The 12421-nt window shown below is 39.8% G+C and overlaps 1 protein-coding gene across 1 annotated transcript; it reads right to left on the bottom strand.

Annotated features, from left to right (window-relative positions):
- Positions 1-40: 40 nt before the first annotated feature.
- Positions 41-12383, bottom strand: LOC106572651 (protein lifeguard 2). The gene is made up of 12 exons (XM_014147019.3): positions 11932-12383; positions 10809-10929; positions 10577-10686; positions 8273-8337; positions 7299-7352; positions 7161-7211; positions 6999-7038; positions 6795-6832; positions 6206-6293; positions 5956-6051; positions 5648-5701; positions 41-3995 (listed from the first exon to the last, which is right to left on the bottom strand). The coding sequence occupies exons 1-12, from the start codon at positions 11944-11946 to the stop codon at positions 3843-3845; spliced, it is 885 nt and encodes a 294-aa protein (XP_014002494.1). The 5' UTR covers positions 11947-12383; the 3' UTR covers positions 41-3842.
- Positions 12384-12421: the final 38 nt, after the last annotated feature.

The raw sequence follows: 12421 nt of genomic DNA, 5'->3' as shown, positions 1-12421 counted from the left end.
GTATTCTATTTAGTGTCTGAGATACAAAAAAACTAGAAGATTAGTGAGTCCTTTTATTTTATTTTAGAGGTAAATGCAATAAACATTCACATTCCCGTTCTAATAAATACATCTGTATTATGTACGGCAAGAATTGTAAATACAAATAATTTTCCTAACACATTCATATGGAATAACACTCAATGCACTTAGCCAAGAGGCGCATATTTACACCTGCAAATTCATTACAATTTGTTCAGATAAAACTATTCCAAGGCCACAAATGTCATACATATATGAACCATTCAGGGTGTTATATAAGAAAATACAGTACCAGTCAAAGTTTGGACACACCTACTAATTCCAGGGTTTTTCTTAATTTTTTACTATTTTCTATATTCTACCTCAGCCAGCTTCATGAGGTAGTCACCTGAAATACATTTCAATTAACAGGTGTGCCTTGTAAAAAGTTAATTTGTGGAATTTCTTTCATTTTTAATGCGTTTGAGCCAATCAGTTGTGTTGTGACAAGGTAGGGGTGGTATACAGAAGATAACCCTATTTGGTAAAAGTTAACTGCACCTCAGATTGCAGCCCAAATAAATGCTTCACAGAGTTCAAGTAACAGACACATCTCAACATCAACTGTTCAGAGGAGGCTCCGTGAATCAGGCCTTCATGGTCAAATTGCTGAAAAACCAACCATTCTGCAGCGATACACCATCTCATCTGGTTTGCCCTTAGGGGGTATATCATTTGTTTTTTAACAGGACAATGACCCAACACAGCTCCAGGCTGTGTAAGGGCTATTTTAACAAGAAGGAGAGTGATGGAGTACTGCATCAGATGACCTGGCCTCCACAATCACCCGACCTCAACCCAATTGAGAAGGTTTGGAATGAGTTGGACCACAGAGTGGAGGAAAAGCAGCCAACAAGTGCTCAGCACATGTGGAAACTCCTTCTATAATGTTGAAAAATCATTCCAGGTGAAGCTGGTTGAGATAATGCCAAGAGTGTGCAAAGTTGTCATCAAGGCAAAGGGTGGCTACTTTGAAGAATCTAAAATCTAAAATATATTTTGATTTGTTGAACACTTTTTTGGTTACTACATGATTCCATATGTGTTATTTCATAGTTTTGATGTATTCACAATTATTCTACAGTGTAGAAAATAGTAAAAATAAAGAAAAACCCTTGAATGTGTAGGTGTGTCCAAACTTTTGACTGGTTCTGTATGTTTCCTATTTTTCAGGTCGAATACAATGTGCTATTATTTTTGTCATGTACACATCAGTTATTTTGCAAGCATGATTAACTATTTTTAGTCACAATATTCAAAATGATTAACTTTTACAATAATTAGCATTTTTTGATTTTACAAAATATAACTCTTTCGGTCTCTATAAAAACAGTAACAACCACAAAGTTCAGTCATGAACTTATAACATCTGGAGCAAATACATTTACCACAACCCTACATTTTAAAAGTTGTCCAGATTGACCCCCAAAATATGCTCAGCAAAGAATGGGTATGAAGTCATTGGTTTAGACCATCTATAAATAAATTAGAACTTCATAGCAGCCAACCAGGGTCGAGTGGTGAAACCCCAACTGACATCATTGGACATCATTGGACTATGGCTCATCATATAGACAGGATTGCATCTCCAGTTTAAGTGCAACTTGATTTAAAGCAGCTATGGAAAGCCTAGCAATTAGCCCACATGCAAATTTATTCAGAATTGGATTAAATTGCCTGCATACTCTGGATCTTACGTTCGTTTGAGATTTCAACCAGTAGGCTAAGAGCTGACAGACGGGAGGACAGACATTAGAGAAACAACAAACCACAGACATATTGTGCACAGGTGCCATTTATAGAGGTCTAAAGCTGAGGGTCATCAAAAGGTGCTCGTACATTGTACAGATGTAGGATCTTAATTTGAGCCAGTTTCCTGCAGCAGGAAAATAATCCTGCAGCAACAGGAAATGTGAATTATTATGTGGATTATAATTAATGGACATTTCTGTAGGGGTTGATCCATTTTCAAATGACAAACTCCCTAATACATTTTACAACACAAACACACTACAAGTTTTACATTTTCTACATTGCCGGAAGGTTCTCCTGCAACAGGGTGATCATATTAAGATCCTACATCTGTACTCGAAGTGCTCCCAAGTGGCGCAGTGGTCTAAGGCACTGCATCTCAGTGTCACGACAGTCCCTGGTTCCTCTCTACTATATAAAGAGCTTTGAGTACCAGTATCCAGGCTGTATCACATCTGGCCGTGATTGGGAGTCCCATAGGGCGGCGCACAATTGGCTCAGTGTTGTCTGGGTTTGGCCAGGGTATGCCGTCATTGTAAATAAGAATTTGTTCTTAAATAACTTGCTTAGGTAAATAAAGGTTAAATGTAAATTTAAAATCACTGATGAAGGGTGCATTTGCAAATTCACTCTGGAGTATGGAACACCGTTTGGGTCTTTGTGTGTCAAAAAATATACACGGTCAAATAAGCTTTTAATTTGACACGTCAAATAACACAATTCATTATGGAATGTTTGTTGTGTGTGCTGAATTTGCACGTGCAAGCCAAGCGCTACCATTACGTTCACTGTCAAAGCTGTACAATACTGCGTTGGTAATAAGTCATTATTTGTTCGACCGAATGGGAAAACGTCTGTGTGAGCATTTCAAATTAGATCAGGATCAAAAGAGCAGGATCAAAAATGTTTGCAAATATCTTTGATACATCTGTTATTAGCAACTTCTGGGGTACCTAGCTAGCACCAATGCAATAGTATTATTATCTTTTTTGACACGCAAAGACTCAAACGGCGTTCCATCCTGGAGTGCCAGAGAACGCTCAAACCATTAGTACTAGTTATTATGAAAATCAAATTCAACAATAGCAATACTGTTTTCATTTTGACTTTTGCTTTAAAAAGCAGCTCAAACAAAACATGTAAAATTAAATATAGCCATTGAATTCTACCATGCAAATATACTGTGCATTATAGGGAAATAATGCGCACTCTAGAATGCCCTTCAAGCCAATCGGAAAGGATCCTTTTCACCACCAATTAACTGAATCAAATCCCGGGTATATTTAAATGTAGTTGGCGAATAAAGGTGATTCTGATATTCATGTGTTCAGGAGTGATAAGAGGGGATCTCCTTTAGAGCAGTGTCATAGATGACTGTTGTTGTTAAAAGATAGGAGAACAAGGACATCACATCTGCATGAAACAAACACATATGGTCAGTTATAGATTTTAGACTCAGTATTTTTGCATGTTATTTTTTCTTTTACATCTGTCTACTGTGAGCAATGTAAATCGATAGATCTGTGACCCTATGGGTGAAAACTGCTGTACATTAGTGCTGAGATCAACAGCTTAACAGACAAGCTAAAAACTCAATACTGGTACAGTAGTATAGGTCCATATCATGCTAGACGGGGCAGAGACTGTGGGAGGAGGTGGTAGATCAAGGATCAATGGGTTGTGTACAGTACATAATGATGGTGAGATCAGAGCCTGCATTTATAGCTGATAATGCTGATCTAGGATCAGATTCCCCCTGTATATAATACTATGATCTAAATGGCAAATCCTAGATCAGCACTACTACTCTGAGGCTGCAGCCCAATTCAGATCTTTTCTCCACTAATTGGTATTTTGACCAATCACATCTGATCTTTTCACATCAGACATGTTTCAGAGCTGATCTAATTGGTCAAAATAGCAATTAGTGAAAAATGATCAGAATTTGGCTACATGTGAAAATGCCATTTGAGACTATGAATACGGATCCTGTGTAGATGGTGATCTGCGATGCTGGCCTGGAGGTGGATTCAGTTTGTCCTCTCTGTTCCGAACAGAGACAGGAAGAAGGAGAAGATGTAGATAATATCTAGGTAGATGTTGAGAGTGGCAAAGACGTATTCCTCTGGACTTATTGTGTAGCGCTTGTTCCCCATCAGAAGCTGTGTGTCAAACGCCAAGAACTAAACAGAGAAGCAAACAATTGAAGCGTTAGTACAGTCGTGGCCAAAAGTTTTGAGAATGAAACAAATATTAACTTCTACAAAGTTTGCTGCTTCAGTGTCTGGATATTTTTGTCAGATGTTACTATGGAATAATGAAGTATAATTACAAGCAAATCATAAGTGTCAAAGGCTTTTATTGACAATTACATGAAGTTGATACAAAGAGTCAATATTTGCAGTGTTGACCCTTCTTTTTCAAGACCTCTGCAATCCGCCCTGGCATGCTGTCAATTAACTTCTGGGCCACATACTGACTGATGGCAGCCCATTCTTGCATAATCAATGCTTGAAGTTTGTCAGAATTTGTGGGTGTTTGTTTGTCCACCCGCCTCTTGAGGATTGACCTCAAGTTCTCAATGGGATTAAGGTCTGGGGAGTTTCCTGGCCATGGACCCAAAATATCAATGTTTTGTTCCCCGAGCCACTTAGTTATCACTTTTGCCTTATGGCAAGGTGCTCCATCATGCAGGAAAAGGCATTGTTCGTCACCAAACTGTTCCTGGATGGTTGGGAGAAGTTGCTCTCGGAGGATGTGTTGGTACCATTCTTTATTCATGGCTGTGTTCTTAGGCAAAATTGAGTGAGCCCACTCCCTTGGTTGAGAAGCAACCCCACACATGAATGGTCTCAGGATGCTTTACTGTTGGCATGACACAGGACTGATGGTAGCAATCACCTTGTCTTCTCCGGACAAGCTTTTTTCCGGATGCCCCAAACAATCGGAAAGGGGATTCATCAGAGAAAATGACTTTACTCCAGTCCTCAGCAGTCCAATCCCTGTACCTTTTGCAGAATATCAGTCTGTCCTTGATGTTTTTCCTGGAGAGAAGTGGCTTCTTTGCTGCCCTTCTTGACACCAGGCCATCCTCCAAAAGTCTTTGCCTCACTGTGTGTGCAGATGCACTCACACCTGCCTGCTACCATTCCTGAGCAAGCGCTGTACTGGTGGTGCCCCGATCCCGCAGCTGAATCAATTTAGGAGACGGTCCTGGCGCTTGCTGGACTTTCTTGGGCACCCTGAAGCCTTCTTCACAACAATTGAACCGCTCTCCTTGAAGTTCTTGATGATCCGATAAATGGTTGATTTAGGTGCAATCTTACTGGCAGCAATATCCTTGCCTGTGAAGCCCTTTTTGTGCAAAGCAATGACGACGGCACGTGTTTCCTTGCAGGTAACCATGGTTTACAGAGGAAGAACAATGATTCCAAGCACCACCCTCCTTTTGAAGCTTCCAGTGTGTTACTCAAACTCAATCAGCATGACCGAGTGATCTCCAGCCTTGTCCTCGTCAACACTCACACCTGTGTTAACAAGAGAATCACTGACATGTCAGCTGGTCCTTTTGTGGCAGGGCTGAAATACAGTGGAAATGTTTTTGGGGATTCAGTTCATTTGCATGGCAAAAAGGGACTTTGCAATTCATCTGATCACTCTTCATAACATTCTGGAGTATATGCAAATTGCCATCATACAAACTGAGGCAGCAGACTTTGTGAAAATTAATATTTGTGTCATTCTCAAAACGTTTGGCCATGACTGTACATCTCTCCTTGATAGTTGTCATTGATAGACTGTGTAGTAAATCAGACTATATCGGTTTTACACTTACCATGGTAAACAGTAACGCTCCCAAGACACCATAGACACCATGCACCCAGGGCACCTGCAGCACATGACATGTGATATTATATCTGTGAAATATCATATCCAACACATTCAATTAGATCTGACCCAGCTATAGGCTTGGTAGAGACCTCTAGTTCCTCATGTTAGTCTCCATCTGCATTAACTTATTAATCTAATTCATTATATAGGTTCTGATTAGGGTAGTTTAACTTCTTACTATGTATAGCACTTTGATTAGCAGTCTTCCTGTATGACAATGTGCTCTACAAATAAAGTGTATTATTATCTTACATATCCGTAGGGCAGGGCGATGGCCAAGACCAGTCCAGACACCATCATGACCATGCAGAAGGTAAACAATACGCCTTGGCATGAGGTCACGTCAAACTGAATAGGACAGAGGGGAAGATAGGAGAGAAAAGAGAAGGTAACTTGATCACGAGTTAAAAATAACAACTTAGAACAATTTGTCATTCATAGTAGCTTTCTTTTAAATTGTAGAAGTTCCTTTTTCGCTGGAGGAACGTTCAGGCAGACTGACCTTAGTTTGGAAGCTGACGAGAGTGACGGTTAAACAGACCATAGCAGTAATACCCAGACACATCACCACTGACTTGGTGTTGTAATAACTATTAAAGGGGAAATATATGTTAGAGAAATGATTTGACAAGTATTTAGTTACTAAGAAATGACATACTAAAATGGTTATCATACAGTAATAACATTTGAATGACTTATTTTGGTAAATACACAGTAACAAAGCAAAACTAAAATCATCAACAGTGCAACAGTGATATGGTGACATATCGTAAGTCCCTGTTAGTAAGACCATGTATACCTTTGGCATAACTGATTTACACTGACAGTTTCATGCATGGCTGCCCAACCCTCTTCCTGGAGATCTACATTCCTTTCAGTACAACCCTAATTTAGCATACCTGATTAGCTCACCAAGACCTTAACTAGCTGGATTTAATATTACATTAGCAGTTTACCTGGCTGCAAAAAACATCATACTAGCCATATCAGTCTGAAGAAGCAGGCATTCAAAGCATAGTGGACAAGACAGACACAGTGAGAAGTAAGACAGAGGCAAACCAACTAGACACAGCTATGAAGAAAGACTATACCTGGATAGCATCCCTGTCATATAGGAGAGAGACAGGGTCTGCAACAGGAGATATTACAAAGTAAAGAGACATTACTGAGAAAACCTATTGTAGGTTACACTCAAAGGAAAAGTATGCGAGTCTGAATTATGTGAAGTATTGTCTTTAGACAATGTGTATAAAAGTATATAAATGTTATTGTTTCAAACACTACATGATACTTACAAAGACGGCGAGCAGGATCAGATTCCATGGAAACTGTCTCCTATCGGAAATGCAAATAAAACAAAGTAAGTACTGTCGTTACATTCTGCTAAAATGATACATTCTCTATTATCGTAATAACTGAAGTTGCATTAACCACACACATTAAAGTGTTAAACCCACCTTGGTCCAGGACAGCAGACGAGTGTAATGTATGTGACAAAGAATACAGCACTGCGTAAAGAAATAAAACATATTTGAGTACTTTCAGAATGAAATCAACATGGTAATGATGTACGCAAGATCAAAGCTGTGACTTACTAAGAAGCCCAGTACCATCCAGGGTTGGACTGAATGTAGTTCTTTACTGGTTCACTGATGAAGGAAGCACAAAGAATTGTAAATATGCGATGTTTGTGTAACAGCTATCGTGGTGAACGGATGACCAAAACGCAGAAGGGATATGAATGCTCATCTTTCTATTTAATTAGAATAAAATGAACACGAAAACAAAAAACCGACAGTTTTATAGGCTATGTACTTACATACAGCAGTGCAAAATCAACAACCCACAAACCCAAGTGAAAAACACACACCTAATATATGACTCCCAATCAGGAACAACGATAACCAGCTGTCCCTGATCGGGAGCCACACAGACCAACATAGAAACATACAACCCAGAACAAACATACACAGACATCTTCTGCCACGTCCTGACCAAAATACTACACAACTACACCCTCTGCTGGTCAGAACGTGACAGTTTGTCCATTTCCCTCAAAGTATTTGGTATATGTGTTTTCTTATTTTTATATTAAACGTTCCATATGAGTCATCTCAAAACTTGCAGCTTCCTATCTAGTTCCTGTGAATGGTTCATGTCTGGTTCACAGAGTGATAGAGCATTTCTGAATGGTTCATGTCTGGTTCACAGAGTGAGAGAGCATTACTGAATGGTTAATGTCTGGTTCACAGAGTGATAGAGCATTACTGAATGGTTCATGTCTGGTTCACAGAGTGAGAGAGCATTACTGAATGGTTCATGTCTGGTTCACAGAGTGATGGAGCATTACTGAATGGTTCATGTCTGGTTCACAGAGTGATGGAGCATTACTGAATGGTTCATGTCTGGTTCACAGAGTGATGGAGCATTACTGAATGGTTCATGTCTGGTTCACAGAGTGATGGAGCATTACTGTATCAAAGTGTAGTACTTCTGACCAGGCCTGACCAGATAGAACTATTGAAGGGTGAAAAGTAGCATCCATATTCAGAGGTATTAGAAGACTTACCAGAATGTGAAGAGAGCCACTATGGAAAGAGTGACAAGAAGTTGGATCATCAAGATGGAGTAAACCTAAAAGGAGGTACCAAAAAAACACAACTGTGGTTAAAGCTGAAGGATGGGTCTGGAGAAATGTAACCACTATGACAGTCATAGACAGAGCTATGGATGCAAGGACTGACCATGCAAGATATCAAAAGGATAGTTTTAAGCATATTTTGAGGTTTTATAGTAGTAGTTGTTTTCATTTACAATGCTTACAAATGTTGGAGTAAAACAAGGTTATATTTTGGGCTCTGACGATGATATTTTAGATTCTTCAAAGTAGCCACCATTTGCCTTGATGACAGCTTTGCACAATCTTGGCATTATCTCAACCAGATTCACCTGGAATGCTTTTCCAACAGTCTTGAAGGAGTTCCCACATATGCTGAGCACTTGTTGGCTGCTTTTCCTTCACGTTGGGGTCCAACTCATCCCAAACCATCTCAATTGGGTTGAGGTCAGGTGATTGTGGAGGCCAGATCCTCTGATGCAGCACTCCATCACTCTCCTTCTTGTTAAAATAGCCCTTACACAGCCTTGAGGTGTGTTGTGTCATTGTGCAGTTGAAAAACAAATGATTGTCTCACTAAGCGCAAACCAGATGGGATGGCGTATCGCTGCAGAATGGTGTGGTAGCCATACTGGTTAAGTGTAAGTTGAATTCTAAATAAATCATTGACACTGTCATCAGTAAAGCACCCCCAGACCATCACACCTCCTCCTCCATGTTTCATGGTGGGATCCACACATGCGGAGATCATCCGTTCACGTACTCTGCGTCTCACAAAGACACGGCAGTTGAAACCAAAAATCTCAAATTTGGACTCATCAGACCAAAGGACCGATTTCCACCGGTCTAGTGTCCATTGCTCATGTTTCTTGGACCAAGCAAGTCTCCTCTTCTTATTGCTGTCCTTTAGTAGTGGTTTCTTTGCAGCAATTCGACCATGAAGGCCTGATTCACGCAGTCTCCTCTGAACAGGTGATGTTGAGATGTGTCTGTTACTTGAACTCTGTGAAGCATTTATTTGGGCTGCAATCTGAGGTGCAGTTAACTCTAATGAACTTATCCTCTGCAGCAGAGGTAACTCTGGGTCTTCTTTTCCTGTGGCGGTCCTCATGAGAGCCAGTTTCATCGTAGTGCTTGATGGTTTTTGAGACTGCACTTGAAGGAACTTTCAAAGTTCTTGACATTTTCCGGAATGACTGACCTTCATGTCTTAAAGTAATGATGGACTGTCATTTCTCTTTGCTTATTTGAGCTGTTCTTGCCATAATATGGACTTGGTCTTTTACCAAATAGGGCTATCTTCTGTATACCACCCCTACCTTGTCACAACACAACTGATTGGCTCAATTGCATTAAGGAAAGAAATTCCATAAATTAACTTTTAACAAGGCACACCTGTTAATTGAAATGCATTCCTGTAGACGATTTGGCCTTTCTAGGGAGTTTTTCCTAGCCACCGTGCTTCTACACCTGCATTGCCTGCTGTTTGGGGTTTTAGGCTGGGTTTCTGTACAGCACTTTGAGATATCAGCTGATGTAAGAAGGGCTATATAAATACATTTGATTTGATTCCAGGTGACTACCTCATGAAGCTGGTTGAGAGAATGCCAAGAGTGTGCAAAGCTGTCATCAAGGCAAATGGTGGCTATTTGAAGAATCTCAAATATAAAATATATTTTGATTTGTTTAACACTTTTTTGGTTACTACATGATTCCATGTGTTATGTCATAGTTTTGATGTCTTCACTATTATTCTACAATGTATAAAATTGTAAAAATAAAGAAAAACTCTGGAATAAGTAGGTGTGTCCAAACTTTTTTGCCATCTTGGCACTCCTCAATTGTAAAAAATATTTTAGAAGCTATAGAAATGCATTTATTAATGACTACACTCGTCTTTGACACATTTATTCTATTACAGACACCTTAATGCATACTTTTAAATTATATTATGTATGCTAAACACAAAAAAATTAAATGAAAAAATATATACAAACATTTTCCTTAAAGTATTTATTTTAGAGACTACTAATGTTACTGTCCACATTAGAACAAAACAGTACTTAAATACATGTCATTTTGTCATTCAAACATGTCATTGAAATACTGTAGAATTCTATTCATTCCTATGGAGGACTGCTCCTACTAGGATGTGCCAATATGGCCAACCGGTGGCTAATACATAGCATCAGCAATCCAGGGTTTATATACGTCATTGGTAGTAATGTGGTAGTAATAGCTTTAATTATCGCCTACCTTGCGGATAAAGATCCGCCGGATGTTTTTATCACTCCAGCTGAATTCTGTTAGCATTTCCCCGTCACTAGGATAAGCCCCACTGTAACAGGGGCTGCCGCTGAGGCCTGCTGGCAAGTTCAACACACACAGACACACACACACACGCACAGTAAATGGCCAGTTATTTTTCTCACTTTCAATGATAGAGAGGGGTGGAGATATGGCGGTTGTTTTTGCGACACTGACATACCTTTCTCACTTGTGCCAGTGGCCTCCTCATAGGTGGGAGGGGCCGGTGGCCCTCCAGCTTCTCCACTTGAAGTGCCATACTGCTTCTCTCCTGCTTCAGCAGCCTTGTTCGTGACTGAAAGCTGGGGGTAAATAACATAAGATCCCCAATCAGGACTAAATAGCTGTCTGTAAATACTTTTTAATAATTGACAGAGAATTCTTGAGCCAATCTAACCAACTAAGAAGTGATACTTGATCTGAAATTAGCCCCAACTTGTGAATCCAAGTTCATTGTACTTGCTTTGAAAATGTAAATTTTTTAACAACAAAAACAATCCACATTCTAAGCAGAAAACCCAAATAATTTGCATTCACAATTTGAGGTGAATTTGACATTTTATCTGATTCTCTGATTGCTGACTGTAAGATGTGGACTGAGATCAGTTCTTAGATGAGCCCTCTAAAGTAGCATAGCTCCAGAACCCCAGACTGTTCCAGAATCAGTGAATTAGACATTACACAACACTGTCCAGATGGCTTATCTGGCCCTGAGCTAATGTACCAAAGAATATGAATATCCATCTCCTGTCTCTCTGTACCTCCATATTTCCTGCATAGAAATATAATTAGCAGACTTATGAGCTAATTTACAGTAATTCATATAAGTAGGCTAAATATATTTCCATGATTTCATCAGCCTCCAGTCAACATATAACAGCAACAGTTCAGATTTTACATTTAGCACTTGGCTGTGAGAGAAATAGCAATGTGAGAAAGAGAAGTAGTACGCATTTGGAGTGAAGGTAGTGACGCAGGCTAAACACTACCTTTTCTCTATCGCCATACAATCTAGTTTATAGCTGTCATTTTATTTGCCTCTATTCATTCTCTGATGACAATACTATTATCTGCCGCGGAACAGACTTTGCATCATTACTGAGCAACACAATGAGATGAGCTCCTCAATAGAGGCACATGAGAGGCAGGCAGAGACAGACACACAGCCTATGTACATGTTGCCACAATGACTACAGAAGACTCTGGACCAAGCCAAGAAACCTATTTTACTATATTTTTGCAGCAGAATGAGCATGGAATGAATAGAGCATAGAATGATAGAATGAGATCTGTAAGGCCCTTACCTTGCCCTGGGTCATAATGGCTGTGTTCGGTGTCTGCAGCAGATACTACCAGGGTTTATTTATCTCTCTGCTCCAGTCAAAGAAGCTCTGCTTTCCTTTTGTTATTGTATCCTCTTGTATGTATCCTTGTTGCCCAGATGTACTTGCAGTCAAAATGAAAGGACTGACACTAGGTCGCTCTCTGCTGTTGCTTCTCTTAGATTGAATCCTTTTTGATGCTGCAGCGTCTTAATCCAACACCCACGCAGTTAGGATTCTCACAGACCCCCCCCCCCTTACCCAAAAAGGAACATTCTAGCAACATCCAGGTGAAGCAGCAGTCCTGTGGGAAGATTGGACTGTACCAATACGCTTGGCAAAAAGGGGGGGGCTACAGATGTTGTATCATTGTGTGAGTCAAGTGAGGATAGGGCCAGAGAGAACTGGAATATTTGGTCTGCAGTAAAAAAAATATATATAGGATGACGTAGATGGTATTACATGTTCTGGA

This window comes from Salmo salar, chromosome 15 (genome assembly GCF_965601325.2).
Source record: "Salmo salar chromosome 15, fSalSal1, whole genome shotgun sequence".
Lineage (NCBI taxonomy): Eukaryota > Metazoa > Chordata > Actinopteri > Salmoniformes > Salmonidae > Salmo > Salmo salar.
The sequence above is the reverse complement of the archived record's forward strand: the minus strand, read 5'-3'. Positions and strand labels throughout refer to the sequence as shown.